General features: G+C 38.1%; 3 protein-coding genes and 1 pseudogene across 3 annotated transcripts in view; 1 reads left to right on the forward strand and 3 right to left on the reverse strand.

The window, feature by feature from the left end:
- Positions 1 to 2,067, reverse strand: part of LOC146466497 (bromodomain and WD repeat-containing protein 3-like) — a 31,428-nt gene extending 29,361 nt beyond the window's left edge. Inside the window, exons 1-5 of the mRNA XM_085127353.1 lie at positions 1,894 to 2,067; positions 1,758 to 1,816; positions 1,661 to 1,690; positions 1,414 to 1,473; positions 465 to 615 (exon numbers count right to left, since the gene is read on the reverse strand). Coding sequence (XP_084983479.1) covers positions 465 to 615; positions 1,414 to 1,473; positions 1,661 to 1,690; positions 1,758 to 1,816; positions 1,894 to 1,924 — 331 coding nt within the window. The 5' untranslated portion in view covers positions 1,925 to 2,067. The remainder of the gene's footprint in view (positions 1 to 464; positions 616 to 1,413; positions 1,474 to 1,660; positions 1,691 to 1,757; positions 1,817 to 1,893) is intronic.
- A 6-nt stretch (positions 2,068 to 2,073) lies between these two features.
- On the forward strand, positions 2,074 to 12,889 carry LOC146466498 (dehydrodolichyl diphosphate synthase complex subunit DHDDS-like). The gene is made up of 7 exons (XM_085127355.1): positions 2,074 to 2,399; positions 4,550 to 4,692; positions 6,388 to 6,504; positions 9,461 to 9,562; positions 9,713 to 9,827; positions 10,366 to 10,473; positions 11,181 to 12,889. The coding sequence occupies exons 1-7, from the start codon at positions 2,217 to 2,219 to the stop codon at positions 11,541 to 11,543; spliced, it is 1,131 nt and encodes a 376-aa protein (XP_084983481.1). The 5' UTR covers positions 2,074 to 2,216; the 3' UTR covers positions 11,544 to 12,889.
- Positions 12,890 to 13,157: 268 nt separating this feature from the next.
- Positions 13,158 to 15,567, reverse strand: LOC146466499 (E3 ubiquitin-protein ligase TRIM71-like). The gene has a single exon (XM_085127354.1). It carries the CDS (start codon positions 15,483 to 15,485, stop codon positions 13,290 to 13,292), a length of 2,196 nt encoding a protein of 731 aa, XP_084983480.1. The 5' UTR covers positions 15,486 to 15,567; the 3' UTR covers positions 13,158 to 13,289.
- A 1,644-nt stretch (positions 15,568 to 17,211) lies between these two features.
- On the reverse strand, positions 17,212 to 20,205 carry LOC146466500 (E3 ubiquitin-protein ligase TRIM71-like; annotated as a pseudogene).
- Positions 20,206 to 20,556: the final 351 nt, after the last annotated feature.

Below are 20,556 nucleotides of genomic sequence, written 5' to 3' on the forward strand. Positions count from 1 at the left end.
CTAGAGTGAAAAAATTGATACCCTATTTATTACCAAAATGGTGGCAAAATGGCTAAAACCAACACCTTATTTATGACCAAAGCAGCTGAAAATCCATACCCTTTGGCACCGCACATACCTTTATAGCCCATATAAGGGAGTACCCCCCCCCCCCCCCCCGGTGGGAGGGCTAGTCAAAAGTGGACTTGAGAGTGATAACTTGGTGTTCATGAAAGCACAAACCTGAGCTCATTTGAGCAACCTGTTTAGATTCAGTTTTTCAGTTTTCTGTCACTGATTTTAATTTTGTTTAATCTGGTTTAACTTAGCTTTATTAAACATGCATGTTCCGTGTGAATAGGGCATAAACTTGCTACAATTTTCATACGAGGTTGTTCCGGTTAATTAGGGGCTTGCAACTCAAAAAATATCAGTGATTTCCAGCATGATGGGATTATTTCATAAACCATATTTTTCCAGATTACCTGAGGTACTTCGAAGTAAGCTCTGTCTTCCAGCTCCTAGCAAAGAGCGAAAACCCGGCGCGCTCCCAGGAACACATTTTTCCACCAAGGGTACAAGTCGCTCGGCTATTTGCAACAAGTAATCATCGGGAATATGGCGATTTTCGGCGACCTAATGAAAGGGAAATCCCTTAAAAAATTGTATTACCAATATCTTTATGCATCTCTTCAATATTGAATGAATTATTGCAAAAAGACTGCCACTGTATTCGAGAACACAATATGGCGCGTCCGAAGGTAACCAGGCCTTCTTCTCGAGGCGAAAACAATATAGAGAACATTGAGTTTTCTTTTTATTATTTCAGTTAGGGAAAGCGAAATAAAATGAAACCGTTTCTAAAGATCGGAAATGTTGTATCTTTGGCACCGGAGAACTAAGATATCACCCTCAAATACGCCTACCTAAAGCCTCGGCCCGCGGGTCATTGAGCATCTGTAAGCAGATGGTATTGATCACGAGCTTGCCATGCAGCGGAAATTAAAATACTGTTTTTTGTTATTCTGACGTCGCTTTGACAGCTGGAATTTTAATCTGGCCAGTCTGAAACAATCGAAAACTGAACCGACATGTCCGCCTCGATCCTTGATTGGTTCGCTACAGATAAACACTATAAATATCTTATTACCATATGAATAGACAAAGGGCTTGGTATGCATAAGTTGTAGGGTGTCAAAGACTGCCTAAATTTCATAATGAACGCAGCAAAAAAACACAATCTGCTTGCCCGTCGAAAATACACTCGGAAAATAAATTTCACCCTTTTTTTCGGGTTTCGCTCAAACATAGCCCGCAGAATAAATTTTTGCTCTCCGGTGAAAAATACCAAATAAATATGATCCGAGGTCGGCCGCTAAAATTGCTTAAAAAGTCGCTTTTAAGAAGATCTGTAAATGGGGGGCAAAAGTGTACCGTTTCCTCGTAGGTTTGGTCGTGTTCTTCGCCCGTCCAATCCAACCGGCGTCGTAGAAGCTGAGGAGAAAAGCGTAATGAAGGGTCAACTCACAACATGGCATGAATCAAACGCTATTGTCTACTTCCCTCGCTGAGGTCAGAACGATCAGAATTAAGAGAAAACCCTGTTGAAAAACCTACTAAGTTACTAAAGAGGTGTAACTGTACCTATGTCCAATGTGGTTTAGAGAAAAGGGGTACTTACCCGATGTTCGGTAAGTTCCTCAGTCAAGGCCTGTGAACGAAACACAACGCGTTGGTTCGTAATTTCAACGGAATAAACACAATCAACTTCGACTTACCGCTCCGGCTCGTCTACAGGGACCCTTTGAGAGGAACTTGGCGATCAGCAAATAGAGTTCTGTAACATTTCGGACAAGAGAAGTAGGTTACAATGTGACGGGGAGAGGAGGCAAAACTCAACCGTTCGAAACGTACCTCGCTGGATATTATCGTCCACGTTGCTCATCGTTCTGGATTAAGGCATGTGTGAAAACAATATTCCTGTTGCCAAAGCGATCATATCGCAGTCGAAGTTCAAGAAAATGTTCCGTACTTTCACCAACAACAACGGTCAAAGCGTGACATGGCGGCAAACAGCGTTCGACTTTCTTTTTTGTCATGACATCATGCATAATCATAAAGCGCTCAGTGCGCATGCGCACATGTTAAGTTTTCGACATTCGTGACCGGCGGGCCGGTGCGATTTTTTTGTTCTTTTTGTTGTTCTTTTTCGTCTTGTAAAAAACGGCATTGGCAGCATGTCCTGGTTCAAGGAAGAGAGAAAGACCTCGTACCTCAGGTCGTTTTGTAATAATGTCATCAAATCCGGCCCGATGCCCAAACACGTAGCGATAATTATGGATGGAAATAGGAGATTCGCCAAGAAAGTGAATTGTGAACGCTCAAAAGGGCACGAGAAAGGATTCGAAAAGTTGACTGAGGTTAGTGCCATATGAAGCTTACTATACTACGTTTTTTTGGGTTTCACAAATGATGGAGCAAGCGCTAGAACGTCGTCTATCTTGAAGAATGTTTCACGACGTTCTCTATTGTAATCCTATCCCCAAATATCAAAGTACACACCGTATATACGTTTACAGATGTTTAGTGACAGAACTTTTTTAACGCCAAATTTGAAGTAAGCAGCACTGCCTTAAGTTTTATTCTGTAAATATAATATGTTTCCAAAAGGATGTGCCGATAATTATGGTCGATGATTATTGCATCACCAAAATGTACTCTACACCTAAAGGCTCCTTGTAAGGGTGCACGTGTACACGGCTCTTACAAAGGACCGTTTACATACCTATGCTGGGACAGTCAACCCCCTCCCTCCCATATTACACATATTTACAGATACCCGCTTAATATGGCAGACGTCGACAGTTTTGTCAGTCCTGGCAGATACATGTAGCCATATATTTTCTCCAAAATTTGCTCACTTAATTAATGTGGGCACCCGCCAACACAAGCAATGGATAGTTTTTCTGGTCCATATTGAAACAATCTTTTACAAAGTAACAGGGACAATTTGGCTAATTCTAATGGCTCAGTCAATACGATTGCATGACCATCCCTATGCCTGGCATTCCTCGTCATTTGTCATTTTCACTTTGGGCAACTGCAAATGCCCCATGGTGGCATCAGCTCCCCCCCCCCCAAAACAAAAAAAACACGGTATAACTTAGAAAAGGGTTCATAATTTAGTCTTGAAATGTCCCACCCAGGGAACAAGACCAAACTGTTTTTCTTAAAAATCATAATTCCAAGCAGAAAAATATATGATTTATTGAATCAGTATTGAACTTGAACACAACATCATCAAAACTTCAAAAACAGAGCTGTTAATATTTCCTTACTCCAACATGACATTTATCGCTGTTAACTTAGAAATCCTATGACTTATAAAACAAGCAGTCTCTGCTTCTTACTGCAAATAAGAAAATATTTTCGTGATTTTATTTAATTGGTAACCCAGAGAGCAGACTTACTACATACCCACCTTTTGTTCTTTGAAAATTGAGCTCGATATTCAGTCAAGTTTAACTCATTGCTTCTCCCATTTAACAAAACATTCAACATCTGTTTAGAAGTTTATTTTCAAAGTATGAGAATCCCAATCGCCATTACCATTAAACAGTGATTGCACCTACAATGTGCGAATGGGTGAACACAGAAGGAAAACACATGTAGAATACAAACTACATGGGGTTTGGTATATGCTACTGCAATAAATTATTTATAATAATACATGACATTTTGAATGAATTAAATCTCACTTTTGATAAGAATAAGCAGAGTACGTATTTCTCATAAAATTGAATAGAATAATACGTATTTTTTGTAGCAGCAAAAAGTGTGACATTCTGTATTATTAGAAAAAAATGGCCAATGCCCCACCCCTAGGCAGACCTCTGATGACCAATACCTCACCATGTGGATCAAGAAAATGACAAATCCCCAGTGTTGGGGGAATTTTGGTCATACTTGGAACTGACTGCGAGCCATAAGCTTTGAAATCTCAATGTAATGCTCCATATATCTCTCTGGGTGAAAGAAAATTTATTATACTTTTGTCAAATTGAATTGTAAATTTTCCAGTATCTTAGTGGGTTTATATGAAGAAACAGTTTAAATATGCTTGTGATTACATTATTCATGCTCTCAGTATTCTACATGGTGTTTGTATTAACAGGCTGCAATTTAAAATTTTTAATCATGAGTTTTACAATTGATGTATGAAATTTTTGATATTTTAATATGGTTTACGATGTAAATTTCAATATATTGTTAGTAGTTCTTTCTTGTTCAGCTAGAGTTAAAATAGGCTATTTAGTTAGGTGTCCACTATTAGTAGAGGGGACTTCTCCCCTCAGCTACATTCCTTTTGCGACACAATAATATTATTATTATTATTATTATTATTATTATTATTATTATTATTATTATGGCTGCCACTTTTTTGGCTTTACATTGAACATGATTCCAAAACAAAATCTCACAGAGTTTGACAGTCATTATCTCTTTAGGACTCTAAAGCTGAATATCAGTTTAGAATGTCTTTGAATGTCTGTCATTTTTCTTGGCACAGGTTCTTGAATGGTGCTTTGATCTCGGAATACCTGAAGTGACAGTTTATGCCTTTAGTATAGAAAACTTCAAACGCTCAAAAGAAGAAGTTGATGGACTCATGGAGCTTGCTAAGCAAAAATTTGACAGGCTGATGGAAGAAAAGTATGTAGCTTCATGGCACAAAAATGTTTGTAGTGAATTAATAATAACAACAATAAGCAAATGATTGGCATGATGGTAGATAAACACGTTTAAGGGGGTGTTTACAGTAAATGTGCAAATTCGCACCAATGTGTGTTTCATACCAGCATGACTGTATGACATTGTGATTTCATACCTTGTTTACATGAGGGAATGAGATTTCATTCCACATTCACATGATGAAGGAACACTTCATGGTGGCTGATGTAAATATGACGTCATCTTGGATTAGAAAACGAAGACCTTGCACCAAAATATCTTTGTGATCATGATCAAGTGCATGTCAAGGAAAAATCCGGCTTCAGCCTTCGATCAAATGACGGTATTTTGTTATTAGCATCTGGAGGTATAACAAAAAAGTCTATAGGAGATCGGGCATTTGCAGTAGCAGCACCGAGGATATGGAATAGACTGCCATTAGAAGTAAGGAACAAGGCAAACGTTCATCGTTTTAAGCAGCTCTTAAAGACACATTATTTTAAGTTAGCTTTTTATTAAAGTCAAGTTGGTTTCTATTGAATTTCATTGATTTTATCTTTTATTTATTTTAACATGTTTTGTTGAAACCATTGTAAATTTATGTCTTTTAGGATAAGTCTTATTTCCTATGATGTACAGTGCACTTGATCATTTTATGGAAAGTCGCACTATATAAATTTTTAATATTATTATTATAAATTATTATTTCTACGCATGTGCTACCCCTTTCAGTCTTCCAGGAGAGTGACTTCGTGGTGGAATGAACAGTTGTCTTGCGTTTACATGACATTGGAGTGAGTTTTTGTACCAGAATGAAAATCTTGCTCTGGCACAGTTACCAGGGTGAACTTACACCGGTTTGACTCCTTCAGTATGAGATTTTGTGCTGGTGTCATGTAAACAAATACTGAACCGCAGGAGTGAACTTGTACCAGAATGAAAGTCACGCTGGTATCACGTAAACACCCCCTTATGGTCCCTGAGAAAACTGAGAGTGGTTACTATAGTCCTAGACTAGAGCACTGCTGCCAGTTGTTTGATTGACTGACTAGGCTGCTCCCTAGTATCTATTTAAGAAAAGTTAAAATATGACTTGTGCTTCCTTTAACTTACCAGTAGAGACCTTTAAATTCTAGTATGAGTACAACTACCAATACAAAATTTGACCTTAAGTTTTTAGCGAAGTACTTACAAGGGATGTTTCCTAGGAAGCTTTGTTTAGTCTTTGTGAGTGATGAATTTGATACAGTTGTTTTGAATGATGATTAGCTAAGCTCTTTTGTGATTCAAAAGACGAGATCACCTATGTTTTGAGGACTTGACTTCACCACTAAGCCCTTCTCACTAAAACTTGTAGTAACTTGACAACGACTATCTCATTTTCCCGTAAAATGACACTGGTGAACTCACGCGTACACACTGTTTCTCTGTTTGGTAAAACTCATCCTCGAACAAGAATCTAAACGCCTCTAGTTAGTAGTTATGCGCTCAAGGCACTGTTACTGTAAATTATGTAGTTAGGCTGTTAGCATGTTGATCTTTTTACCAAAACATTTGTTGAGTGAGTGGTTGGACCACTGAAATTCCACCTATTCTTAAAATGCATACATGTAAGTGAAATCAAAGCATGAACAAAATAATATTGAGAACCGTATTTTTAATTAATTTTTCTTGTAGAGAAATGATACAGAAGCATGGAGTTTGTGTAAGAGCTATTGGTGATCTCACTCTGTTACCTGAAGATTTGCAAAGATCAGTAGCAAGAGTGGTAAAGTTCTCTCAGAACAATACCAAGTAAGTAATGTATATGTATGTATAATTATGTATATAATAAATTTAAAGCATTTCACTCAAGTGATCTCAGTCAAGCGTCTGAACTCCCCATCCCTCTGTGATGGCTCCTTCCATATCTGCACAACAGCTACTATGTATATAGTGCTGACCTGAGTGTCTTGGTATTAATAACTAACAAAACCATTATCAAGCTCACACATCTGTTAAATTAGTCCCCCTTGCAGACGCTCTTTTGGCTCTTCAATCTGGAGGAAAGATTGCGTGATGAGCCAAAAGAGTGTCTGCAAGGGTCGAGGCCTTCTGTTAAATGGGTTAGCACTCACAAGTATAATATGACTATACAGAGGTTATTTGCTACTCCAGAAACTATGGATAGGCTGGAACGAGTGAGGGATTACACGGGATCATTTGGGTAGATGGATGGAAATTGTGCCGATGAATGAGTGCATTTCTCGTCAGTCAGTTGTATAGGAAATGCTCTGACTGACTTTTAAAGGTGAAAACTAGACTATTTAACAAGAACTACCAGGGCACGAAATTGCGCCTGATACAGTCGCCAATGCGCCTAAGTTTTCTGTGCTGGCGACCAAGATTCAAAAGTTAGTCGCCACATTGGCGACCAGAACCCTTTCCTTTATCCTACCTTTATGTATTGTGCAATACAATAAAGCTTGAAAAAGAAAATCGGTGCGAATGGGGAGGTTTATTTGTAGCAAAACCGTCACAAACTCTCCATTAACATCCGCGATCTTGGATAATTCAGAGGCTTCGTTGTGTATTGCGCATTCAAATGTCCCTTTTGCTAACAGTACAATATTGCAGGCTCAGAACATGACCGCACATGACCTCTGAAATATCCAAGATGGTGGATTTCGTCGCTCAGACTTTCATTAATATTCATTTCGCCGAGTGATTTAAATTGAAAATGAACGTCGACGAGGATTGGGAAAATTTATTTCAAATATTGGCTGCGCATACAACCGGGACCGAGGATGAGGTTTCGGAATTCGCACAGGCCGTGGAAGAAAAATATGCCGACAAGAAGTTTTTTCGCACCTTGCCCCTCCGTGGCCACGTGGGATTACCGAAAGACAAATTGGCAATGTCCCTGGTGCCAGAGGATATTCCTTTACGACAAGAAATAACAGCCACAATTACTTCTGCTAATGGAAACTGTCTTTTCAATGCTGTAATTCAGTATGATTTTCTTTAATGTATTAGAAACAATAGTTTAGCAAACTTGCCAACTTATGTTTCTGAAATGGATACAAAAGATTTTGCCAACTTAAGACTTCTGGCAAGTGGTTGATATTGTAGTGTACATGTAAACAATGCCGCTGAGTCTTTGAAATAAGTGGACATCATGATGAGATCATCAAATTTGGTGGTCTTCGAGGGAAAGCTTGACAATTTCCAAAAATAAAAAAAACTTACCATGTGATGAAATGTTGGTGATGTTCATTCTTTGCTATGACCAGAATTGTTGTTTGCTATTCTTTAGACATCAACAAAACCGTCCAGGCATTCCTTACGCTAGGAAAGCCTACGATTTGATATTATCATCCATGATAACGCATTTTCAATATAATTTTTTTGTTTTCGTTTTGGAAAAAAATGGCTACTAACTTTTTGGACTTGGCGACCACTTTAGAATATTTAGGAGCCAAATGTCTCCTTAAGAAAAAAGTTATTAACTTCATGCCCTGACTACCCTATCCTGAGAAATTATTTCGCAAAATGCATTTTTTTTTTGTTTTTGGCGTGATGTCCATCCGTCTACCCAAACAATCCCACAATCCCTTATTATAGATAGATAGATGCTTTATTAAAATTAAATTGCAACCCGGGGGTTGAATTATATATTTTTTTTACAAGAAAATTTTAAAAAATTTAAAAAATCTTTAAAGGTTAAAAAACTGCTATTATAAAATGACAAAAAATGCAATTTGAGCGCATTACTAAGAGGGAATGAGTTCTTTAGCGTTGAATTTTCATCTCTTCCTCAAATTGTAATGGCAGGTGTTCCTTTCTGGGAGTAAAACATGGAGTTTATTATTCCTGTCTTCTGTGATCTTTGAAAAAGACTTGTATACCAGTCTTCTCACAGTTTCTGGAGTGGGGAAATCATTGTGAGTTGTTATTCAGAAGTTTTTGAGCTTCCCTCCTAAGTTAAGGTGTATCATAAGTATTGACTCTTACCAATAGTCTATTGTTATTCCAACAATAGACTATTCTCAAAAAACAATGCTTGAAGGTGCACGGTCATGGCGATTCTGCTCTACTTTGGCCAAAACTGTTCAAGTAGTTTATAATCAGCCTGGTTTCAAACTAAAATTGCTCTTACAACGTCAGGAAGAAAAAAACAAGGTTTTTCTCCTAGGAAGAAAAAACTATGATCAGTTTTTTGTGACTTCTCCAAAATACACAGGAATAACTTGAAAAAGTTGGCCAATTTTTTCAAGTTGTAATCTACTTTTATCCTAGCGATCCGCAGCCAAACATAATTAATACTAGTTTCTGTGCACTAGTGGGGTCATTGTTAACAAAACTCAAACATTATTTTAACAATTCCATTGAAACAAATACGTTTTTGGGCTATTCATAGTGACGTTAAAAATCGGTGACACTGCTTCATGACATCTGGCCTTTGTAAAGGCTGCATGAAATTAACATTACATGTACATGAGGGGGTGGGGTGGGGGAATCACGGCAATTGTATTTACTTTGGTGTAGGGTTTCTAAAATGAGTTTTGTAAGGCTTGGCCAGGATTGTATGCTTTCTTGTGTGGATAATTTGCCAAATCTATTGGGAACTTCCCTTATAATAATAATATTATTAATACAGTAAATGTCCTTGGTGTCTCACTGATCATGAGTGGTCCTTATAAGGATGTTCACCCACACAAATGTCATAGAGAAAAAAATTTCTCTTTTTTTTCTAACTTGTTTTCATCAGGGCGACATTAAATGTGTGTCTAGCATATACATCAAGACATGAAATATCCAATGCTGTGAAATGCATGGCTGAGGGAGTTGAACTTGGCTTAATAAAATCAAGGTAAGGATATTAAGTATACTCACTGCTGTTATTATTCATTGGTAAGTTTTAATTCCTTTATTCAACAAAGTGCAATTTGTTATCTGATGAAATTCAAAATAACATATCGGAGTTTGCTTGATGTCATTTTTTTTTACTTAAAACCCACAGTGATGTTAGCGAGTCGCTCTTAGAGAAATGTCTTTACACATCACGGTCTCCACATCCTGACATGTTAATAAGAACATCAGGGGAGGTGCGATTTAGTGACTTCCTTTTGTGGCAGGTAAGTTGTGCCTATGTTCATGAACTTGGTTTCTTTGTGGTTAGAAGTCTGACTGTTGTATTAGGTAAACCCACTCTGGCTCACTGGGCCAGTAGAATACAATTTTATGTTCCAGGTTTTCATTCCCCAGCTGTGAAGGCATTGTGCTGGCCTCTACATCTTAATGTTTCCTTCTAAGACAAGAACATTCGTGAAATCCATATAAGGGACACTGTCATGGAAGTCATCCTAGTTTTTCAGGTCCAATGTTTGATTTAATGTACATTGTACAAAACCTTGCTTGGATGTAAATTTCTTCCAGATCACCAATGAGATTAAATCAAATGAATTTTCAAACATAGAAAGAGCTGCAATATGTTATTAACAGCCTTGTCGGCTATCCATCATCTCATATTAAATACTTGTATAGTTGTTGATTATTATATAGCGACCAGTAAACCATCAGGGAACCCTAACAAAACAAGGTGCTAGATAATCTTGACTGAATCATTTGTCAAAATTACAGTACTGTAATTTAAATTTGCCTTCTCATTTGCAGTGTTCCTATTCCAGTCTGTCATTTCTTAAAGTTTTATGGCCTGAATTTTCCGTGTGGGATTTCTATGGTGCTATCATCTCATTCCAGTGGAATTACAAAACCTTCAAGGTAGGCAATTACTTTTGTACTTGGTCTGTAGTATTTTGAAGGATGACGAGACTGCATACCTACTAGACTCATTCAAATACCCATGGTGCTAAAAGTTTAACCTTGAATAATGGGTTAGCTGACAAACATGCTCGACTTGTGATTGGCTCCTACCAGGAAGTAAAGGGTATTTTTTTTTAAATCATGGGAGTTGAACTTGAAACAGCAAGCATAACAAAATTATAATATTACTGTTAATAGTTGTTGTTTTGTATCAGACCTTGAAACTATTAAAAGTGAGAAATGTTTAAAGTCCCCTATTATTCAATGTAATTGGCAAGGTCATACACTTAGATTAAATGGTTGCTATCTTCGTTTCTTATGGCGATTGCAAACTAAAACTGCTAAGGAGGACCAGGTAAGTGTGCCTTCTTTGTCATGCAGCTATAACCCTGTCATGGGTGTGGTACTCTCATCAGGTGGCACTTTCTTAAAAATCCAACTGGAGACAACAAACATTTGATAGAAGTTGAATGATGTCAATGATGACACAAATATTTAGGGACTGTAAACCAAGTTCGTTATCAGTATTTTAATATAAAAATGCAAATGATTTTCAGTGATTTATTTGTAAGTAGGATTTAAATAATAGAGTGAGATGAGGAGGTATTTGTGTTTATCCTCACATTTCAAGACTGAAATGTTGTAATTTGTGGTTTTTAATTTAGGATGCCATTGATAACAATGAAAAAAAGCAATCACAAGTTGAATTGGATTGGGAACTTCAGTGTGCTTTAGATGAAATGGCTGAAGAGCCTGCTCCAATTACCAATGGTAACGGGCATGTATTGGGCACAAGACCGACAGGCGAACAGAATGGTTTCACAACGGATGAAATTTCCCACACAAATGGCTATCACGCTCCTCCAACAAGCATGCACAGTTACAAAGATTTGCTGACCAAACCTCATATACAACAGAGACTGGATGCTTACAAGGAGTCCAAACAGTCTAGAATAGACAAATTTCTTGCACATTTGGAAAGAAAACAAATTGAATATTTAGAGACCATTTTCCCAAATGTTTTATAAGAGATAATTGAGCCATATTCAATACTCATTGGGAAGCCGCCCAAAGGCAGAGGATGTGAAGGTGAAACTGAGGTCCTGTTTAGGCTTGGTGCCCATGCTGCTTAACTCCTTCAGAAGCCTTTACTCTTGTCAAAGACATCAAGAAACACTGGAACTACACATGTGTATCTCTTCTGTTGTTACTGTTGCAGTCTTGGGTGCCTGTGAGGCATACGTCAGATTTGGGCTGTCACTCAAATTGTGTGTAGATAAAGAACCACATCAATAATGGTGACAAGTACCCAAATGTTTGAGGGTAATGCTTTGTGCCCAGACTCAATGCTAATTATCCGGGCAATTTTGACAAAAAGGCAAGGGCCTCCAAGCTAAAATCTCAGTGGAAAAGCTATGTGGGAGAGTCTTGATCACGTCAAATATTTGAATTTAATTTTGATTAAAAACTAGATTAAGAATTGAAAATTTTTCTTATATGTAAAATGACATCTCAAACTAAATTTCATGACAACAAACTGTCATTTAGAATTTATGTATTATAAGGACAGCTAGAATTTTCATAAAGCCAATGTCATTTAGAATTTAAGGGGATCAGATTTCATTGCATACCGGTAAACTTCTCTGCAAGTAAAATAATTGGCTAAGGATTCATATTCATAACAAAATGTTAACTTATAGAAAGATCTCAGGCTGTGAGAGGTGACATAAAATGATATGGGAAAGCTCAGAAAGTGACTTGTCCATCATTCTGATCCTTCTCGGGGACTGAATCCTCTGTTTCAGTGGCTTTAATGAAAAGTGCTCAAGTTTTTTATGATCCACCGTGACCTCTTTAAAAAATCAGGTAGGTATTCATAAAAAATATGATGTCATGAATATTATATATATTTACAGACCTTAAACTAAGAAACTTTGAAAATTTACCTGATTCCGAAGCAGGAAAATGCAATGTGCAAGCCAAGATATCACTGGACGTGGTTTTTAAACCAACTGTTTGAAACAGCGTGAGCACCACAGTTTAATATATTTTAAACTTAACAAAGAACTTATACATTATGCAGTGAAGCAACATTGTCTGTCAGATCAAATCAAATCATTTTATTTCACACTATTTGGTTACAAATACAAGAAAGAATTAAAAAGTATAGTAAACATAGATACAGCTTATATAACTAATAAATGTATACATTGAAATCAGTGTGCAGCTGAGCTTTTGAGTTGGCTTCGATAAAAAACCACCATTGTTAAATTATTTTCTGCTGTGCTGAATTCATAAAAAAGTTAACACTCCAAACACAGTGACATTTTTGAATTGGTTCAAAGAGATATACAGAAGAAATAAGAAATTAGTTGATAGCTTATGCCTTTGAACATTTAACTCAGTAAAAAAAACATAAGAATGCTCTAAAATTTAGGGGTGCAGGATAATCGTATACTTTTTAGGTGTTTGTAAATAGAATTTGGACTTAGAGTCACCTGGAATTTGTCTCAGTGTCTAGTCCTGGGGATAGGTCCCTCGGTGTGTGATAATTTTTATTTAAAATTTTATTAATTGTTTGCTTCAATTTATACCTTTAGCATTATTTGGTAATCATGAAAAACACAACTATGCACCACACAGTGTGTTCCACACTTGTAACCATAACACTTATTTATTATGGAAACATCATAATTTGATTCATATGGAATTTAACTCTTATAATGGTATTCAATCTGTACCTCGACTTTTGAAAGTAAATCCCTTGTCTTCCATTATTCAAAAATTTGTAAGCCACAATTTCCAATGTCACACACAACAATGAGACCTCTTTTCAAGACAGATACACTAGTAGGCCTACCAAGTACTAAGTCTTCCACCCCAAACTTTGTGACAAATTTTCCCTCTAGTGTAAAGACCTGCACCCTACGACAATTTGCACAGCAAACCAACAGATGTCCTGTTTTGTCCACTGCTAATCCAGTTGGCCCATTTAACTTTCCATCCCCTGTGCTATGTTTGCCAAATTCATACAGAAATCTTCCATTGCTGTTATAAACCTTAACGACATTGGCATCACGATCTGATACAAAGATTTTGTTTTCATAGCACAAGCAGTCAAATGGCATTTTTAACCGACCCTTCCCTATTGTCTTAAGAATGTGTCCTTCAGGGGAGAAAAACCGAACACATTTGTTTCCTGAGTCACAGACAATAAGATTTCCTTGTGCATCTTGTGCTATACCCCGGGGTTCTTTAAGAGTTTCACCATTGTAAACTTCTGTAATGTATTCACCCTTGGAATTAAAAAGCATTATTCTGTTATTCAATCTGTTTGTAACATAAACCCTGTTTCCCTTGTCGATGCATATCCCATTTGGCCATTTGACCAGATTCTTTCCAAAGGACCTGATAAACTTTCCCTTTTCATTTATAACTACAATGCGGTTGTTCCACATGTCAGTTATGAAGATTTCATCCATGTCATTTACAGTCACTCCCCAGGGATAATCCAATTTCTTGCCGTCAATCTTTTCTTTCCCAATGAATCCCATGGGTGTAAAGGAACGCTCTTTGACGACAAGTGAAATTTCTTGAATCTTTGCCCCATTTACTTGAATGGTTAATGCATGTTGTCCAGTCTCTGTTGGGATAAAGGAAACTGTGTAACTGCCATTGTTATTGTCTGCGACCTTAACTTCGGTCCCAACTTTTCCTCCTTGTGGTGAAATTACATTGACAGCGATGTAATCCCCCGGGCAATAGTACTGTTCCCACTGGGAATTCCGTGTGATCACTTGAAAATCTGTCTCCAGTCCCACTGAACCTTCTCGTAATCCTTCCACTGAACATTCATTAACTGCTGTTGCAGTTTTATCAAGGTGGCCAATTACTGAATTTTGAAGGAACTGAGAGAGTTCTTGGTTCTTCAGAAACGTGGCCCATCCGTCAGCCGGTAACATCGGACCAAGATCGGCTTCCAAACCAGTTTCAAGATCATGGAAATGCTTATCGATGGCCGTTGTGCTCTTTACAAGTTCTGCTCCTGTACTACGTTCAAGGAGACGTTCCGCTTGTCTGATAGACTCTTCGATCAATTTTAATTTATCCTGCAATTCGCCTTTGTTCCTCATGTCGACTTCCCTTATTCTTTTTGTCTCGTTTTCTACTTTGGCTATCATTTCTTCTTCCTGCCGTTGAATGGTGGCAATAAGCAATTTGGCTGCTTCCTGTATTTGTCCTTTGATACTTTGCGAACGATGATCAAGTATTCTGGACTTTTCTTCATATTCTTGAATGACATCAGTATAGTCCTGCCTTGCTTCCCTCACAGTTTCAAGTTTGGAAGCGATACTTTTCTTTACCGCTCTTGCAGATACTTCCAAATATTCCACATCGTGTTTGTTATGCTCCACAATCACACAGTTCTGGCACACGGGGACGCTACACATTTTACAGTAAAACTTGAGTACTTCCTTCTCGTGGAGTTCCTTCTGGCAAAACGCTGGTCGCTTGAGAACATCTTTAAAGTCTTTATCTTGAAAATCTTTAAGCGAAAGGACACGATGTTCTTTGTTCTCTCTCAATATGTTGTGTCCGTTTAAACATTCCTTGCACCAAAACTTGCCACATTGAAAACAGTACGAAGCTTCATCTCGTTTCTCGTCACAGTTTCCACACGTCACCTTTGAAGTGTTGCACTCTTTAATGGCCAAAGTATCGAGTAGATTCTTCACGTAGAAACAGCTAGGCAGAGCTTCCATGGTGCCAGTCTCGGGAACAGCCACTTCCGCCTGGCAAATCGGGCATTTAATCTTGCCATATCGAGTGCTCGTCCTTGCCAAGTTGTTCAGACATTCCAGGCAAAAAATGTGCAAGCAGGGCAGTTGCTTGGGATTTGTGTACAATTGGATACACACCGAGCAAGTTACTTCTTCCTTTAAATTGTACATCAAGGTTGGAACATCCATCACAAAAACACAGGACGAAATAGAATACGTCACCTCCCTGCCTAATTGATCAAGAAGCTCGAAGACAAGCGAACCGGGAGTTTCTGAGAAATCTGATAGGCGTGCATGTCCCGTTTGTGATTGGCTTTAGTCACGCGAAGAAAATAATTGTCACGCGACCAAATACAGCCATCGAAAGCGTTACTCTCTGAATGTTACATTTGTGTGTTTTTATTTTTTTTTTTTTATTTTTATTTTTTTTAAGTTTGTAACCAATACTGCAAACTCGATATAGGCAGATCCATTTGGACGCTTGCAAAAACCTCTTGAACCTGTTGTAGATTTGTTGTATTCATACAATTCATTTCCACTGAGGCGTACCTGCTTTGCGGTTGGCATTTAATCAATCAAGCGATACAATTGCCACGGAAACTGAACCAGACGTCATCACAATTAGTAATGCCATTAAACATTATGTCCTGATTGGACTTGAGGCCATGCAGACATGCTGCACCAGAAACCGCTAGGACCTGAAATCAGTCCGTTTCTTTTTTGCAACGTACTTCTTCTCTTATGCTTTTATAACCAAATGACCCTAACACTAGAGCGAGGGAGAGGGAGACAAAATCAATGAAGCTCATCAGACAAGAACAACTTTACCATTCAGTCTATCTGTTTATTTACAAGTACAAGGAGACTGAGCATGATATACAAGTGATTATAATGGCAATAAATGGATTAAGCCAACCGGTCATTAATAATCATCTCGCTGAAACATAACTGATTATTCTTTTAGCACAGAGCAGAAAATAATTTTCTTCCCAAGGGATTGAAAGGGCATTTATTTGGCTAAGATATCTATAATTTGGTCATACAAAACATTATTGTGAGGGTAACTAATTTTTTTTATCAATTTGCAAAACAATATTGGTACTGGTTTTAAAACAGTTGTCTAGATATTATGACCAATCAAAGTTGGGATGGAGTTTATAGACACTGATAAATTTTGGTAGAGTATTAGCTGATGACTTACTGTTATTTACTGTCAGCTCTGAACTGCATTCTTGTTTACATATCATCTTTATTAAAAGCTTTTATAATCAAACTATAAATTATTTGTGAATCTGGCTTTGCTCAGTTATTACTTAATTTGCCATCTAAGGGTACTGAGGTGTTTTTGGTTTGTATATAGTACTGCTGTATATTCTAAATTATGCGCTGCATTTTGACAAGCCAGCAGGGCAGGTATTAGTGAAAAATAGGAACAACAAGTAAAAATATACAGAAATGTTACAGTCACCAAAACATGCACCTAAAAAGAAATTCATAACAAACAGAACCTTATAAGAAAAAGTGAAAAATACAGGATTGATTAATTTTTACTGTGTAAATTAATATAACCAGAACATCAGTTTTTTGCACTTTACAAATAACTATAAGTGTACTGAAAGATTATACGTTGCATATTGGTACTTGTTTCACACACATTTCAAACACTACAGTAACTACAAGTGGAGTACAATAAATAAATGCGGCTTGTTAGTTAGGAATCAGTAATTTTTCTTGGTATCTTTTAATGCACATCACAGCTGGCCCATAAATTATGAAACAATAAAAAAGAAGAGACATCATAAAGAAATTTTCTGAGTACTAGACAGACAGGGAATCAACTTCAAACTCCATGCATTATCTTCCTCTCATGGGCTACTGTGAGCTGCATGTGCATGTGTGCAGAGAGGAGGCCTCAAAACAGTTGTGTCAACTTTATAGATTTGGTGACACAAATTCATATTAATTTTTTGCAATAGTTTTTTTTGTCACGAGATGTTGAGACTCAGTTTTTTTTTCTTTGGCATTGCTGTTAGCATCTTAGATTTTTAAAGGTCTATGTAACTACTCAAAAAGTTGTAAGCGATTATTTCCAAACTCACAAACAACAATGGTACCATTTTTTAACACTGAAACAGCATTGGGGTCTCTGAGTTGTCCTAGCTCACTTCCACATCTTCCAAACCTTGTGACAAACTTTCCATCTAGAGTAAAGATCTGTACTCTGTGGTTATCCCCAGAGCAAACCAGAAGGTGTCCGGTTTTGTCCACTGCCAGGCCAGCTGGTTCATTGAACTCTCCATCCCCAGTCCCACAACTGCCAAATTCATACAGAAATCTACCATAGCTACTGTAAACCTTAATCAGATCGGCATGACTGTCAGACACAAATACCTTACCAGAGTAAAACAAGCAGCCAAATGGCATCTGCAACCTACCCCTCCCTATTGTCTTAAAAATGTATCCTTTAGGAGAAATGAGCCGAACACATTTGTTTCCTGTGTCACAAACAATGAGATTTCCTTCTACATCAAGGGATATTCCCCGTGGTTCTTTAAGAGTTTCACCATTGTGAACTGCCTTAATATATTCTCCCTTGGGACAAAAAAGTAATATTCTGTTATCACCTCTGTTTGCAACATAAACCCTATTTTCTTTATCAATACATATCCCAGTTGGCTTATTCAGCAGATTTTGTCCAAAGGACCTGACAAATTCCCCCTTTTTGTTGAACACTACAATGCGGTTGTTCTCTTTATCAGTTATGAAAATTTCATTAATGTCATTGACAGCCATTCCCCACGGACTCTTCATTCGTTTGTCTTGAATGCTTTCCTCCCCTATGAATCTCACAGGTGTGAAAGAACGTTCTTTGATGTCTAGTAGTGGCATTTGTGGTATGCTTTGTCCATTAACTTGAATGGTTGGTACATGCTGTCCAGCCTCTGTTGCAACACAGGGGGCCCACACAAACTATGTGACCGTTTGTATTTTGAATTTATAGAGGCAATGTATGGGAATATCGAAAATCCTCGTATTATCGTACTAGATTGCGATAGATATTCTCATTAAACATCAAAATAAACGTAGTTTTACCTTAAATGTTGTGTGTTGTCGTTCCTGAGGTTGAAGACGGCGATTTTAGCCATTTGAAGGGTTCGGCGTTGAACGTTCACTCGAGCGTAATAGAAGAGTGAGAAGGGAGGAAAACTTGTTTTGAAAGGGTTCCAGCGCCGGAGCGATTTTTTCCCCAAAAAACGCATCGCTCCGGCGCTGGAACCCTTTCAAAACAAGTTTTCCTCCCTTCTCACTCTTCTATTACGCTCGAGTGAACGTTCAACGCCGAACCCTTCAAATGGCTAAAATAGCCGTCTTCAACCTCAGGAACGACAACACACAACATTTAAGGTAAAACTACGTTTATTTTGATGTTTAATGAGAATATCTATCGCAATCTAGTACGATAATACGAGGATTTTCGATATTCCCATACATTGCCTCTATAAATTCAAAATACAAACGGTCACATAGTTTGTGTGGGCCCCCTGTGGTTGCAATAAAGCTAGCTGTGTAGCTGCCATCACTGTTGTCAATGATTTTCATTACGGTAGCTAGTGCACCTTGTGCTGAAGTGACATCAACAGAAATGTAGTCCCCCGGGCAATAGTACTGTTCCCCCTGGGAATTCCGTGTGATCACTTGAAAGTCTGTCTTCAGGCCTGCTCTGCATGCAGCTCCTTGAAACCCTTCTACTGAACATCGATCTGCTTCTGTTGCAGTTTCATCAAGGTGTCCAATTCTTGACCCTTGCAGGAACTGAGATATTTCATGGTTCTTCAAAAATACAGTCTTAGGGGATTTAAATTGTTCACTAGATGATGGTACATGTTGTAGCTCTTGAAGGCCACGGAATAGCTCGTCTACGAATGCCTTGCCCCTTACAAGTTCTGCTCCAGTGCTGCGTTCAGCAAGACATTCAATCTGTGAGATGGATTGTTCTCTCTTGTTCAAAAGTTCTTGAGATTCATCTTTCTGTTTCATAATTTGGTCTTGGGCTTCCTTTGTCCTATTTTCCACTTCAGCTATTAAATCATGTTCTTTCTGTCGCAAGATCGAGATAAGTGATTCAACTGTCTGTTGTATTCTTTCCTTGCCAGTTGTCAAACGATGCTTCAGTAGACTAGACGTTGCCTCTAGTTGTCGAATGTAAGAGGAAACGGATTTCGATGATTCCTTTGCAGTGTCCAGTTTAGTAGCGATGTTGTTCTTAACCGCTCTTGCAGTTATTTCCAAATGTTCCACATCGTGTTTGCTATGTTCAACAATAACACAAGTTTGACACACGGGAACTTCACACAACGTACAGTAAAACTTTAACACTTCTCTGTCGTGGAGCTCTCTCTGGCAAAACACTGGCTTCTTGAGAACACCTTCAAAGTCCTTATCTTGAAAATCTTTGAGCGAAAGGACACGGTGTTCCTTGTTTTCCTTTAAAATATTGTGTGCGTTCAAACATTCCTTGCACCAAAACTTGCCACAATGAAAACAGTACGACGCTTCATCTCGTTTCTCATCACAGTTTCCACACGTTACTTTTGACGTGTTGCACTCTTTAATGGCCAAGACATCGAGCAAGTTTTTCACGTAGAAACAGCTAGGCAGAGCTTCCATCGTGCCCGTCTCGGGAACAGCGACTTCCGCCTGGCAAATAGGGCATTTAATCTTGCCATATCGAGTGCTCGTCCTTGCTAAGTTGTTCAGACATTCCAGGCAAAAAATATGTAAGCAGGGCAGTTGTTTGGGATTTGTGTACAAGTGAATACATATCGAGCAGGTTACTTCTTCCTTTAAATTGTACATCAAGGTTGGAACATCCATTATGAAAACACAGGACGAAACAGAATAGACGTCACCTACCTGCCTGACTGATCCAACAAGCGAAGCGGTCTCGTGATCTGGTGGGCGTGAAGTCTCGTTTGCGATTGGCTTTATCACGCGAGCAAAACATTGTCACGAGAAGGAAATAATTGTCACGGTAACGCGAACAACCATTAATATCCGATCAATCGATTCAATGTCCTCCTGAATGTTGCATTCCCCCTTTTTTTCTTTCCAAGGTTGGAATCAATACTCTAAACTCGATGTACCTCAAATCTATTTAGACACTGGCAAAACCTCGTGGACCTGTTGTAGATTTGTCATATCTTCCACCGAGGCGTATCCGCTTTGCAGCGGGCATTTTGGATTGTTTTTTTTTTTTCTT

The sequence above is a fragment of the Pavona decussata genome, unplaced genomic scaffold (genome assembly GCF_977016875.1).
Source record: "Pavona decussata unplaced genomic scaffold, jaPavDecu1.1 SCAFFOLD_143, whole genome shotgun sequence".
In the NCBI taxonomy this organism is placed as follows: domain Eukaryota; kingdom Metazoa; phylum Cnidaria; class Anthozoa; order Scleractinia; family Agariciidae; genus Pavona; species Pavona decussata.

What these genes read in the sequence shown, in the direction of transcription:
- LOC146466499 (XM_085127354.1), bottom strand. Translation starts at nt 15,485, where the DNA reads ATGGATGTTCCAACCTTGATGTACAATTTAAAGGAAGAAGTAACTTGC.
- LOC146466498 (XM_085127355.1), top strand. Translation starts at nt 2,217, where the DNA reads ATGTCCTGGTTCAAGGAAGAGAGAAAGACCTCGTACCTCAGGTCGTTT. An exon ending in GATTCGAAAAGTTGACTGAG is followed by an intron (nt 2,400 to 4,549) that starts GTTAGTGCCATA and finishes TTCTTGGCACAG; the next exon opens with GTTCTTGAATGGTGCTTTGA. An exon ending in GACAGGCTGATGGAAGAAAA is followed by an intron (nt 4,693 to 6,387) that starts GTATGTAGCTTC and finishes TTTTTCTTGTAG; the next exon opens with AGAAATGATACAGAAGCATG.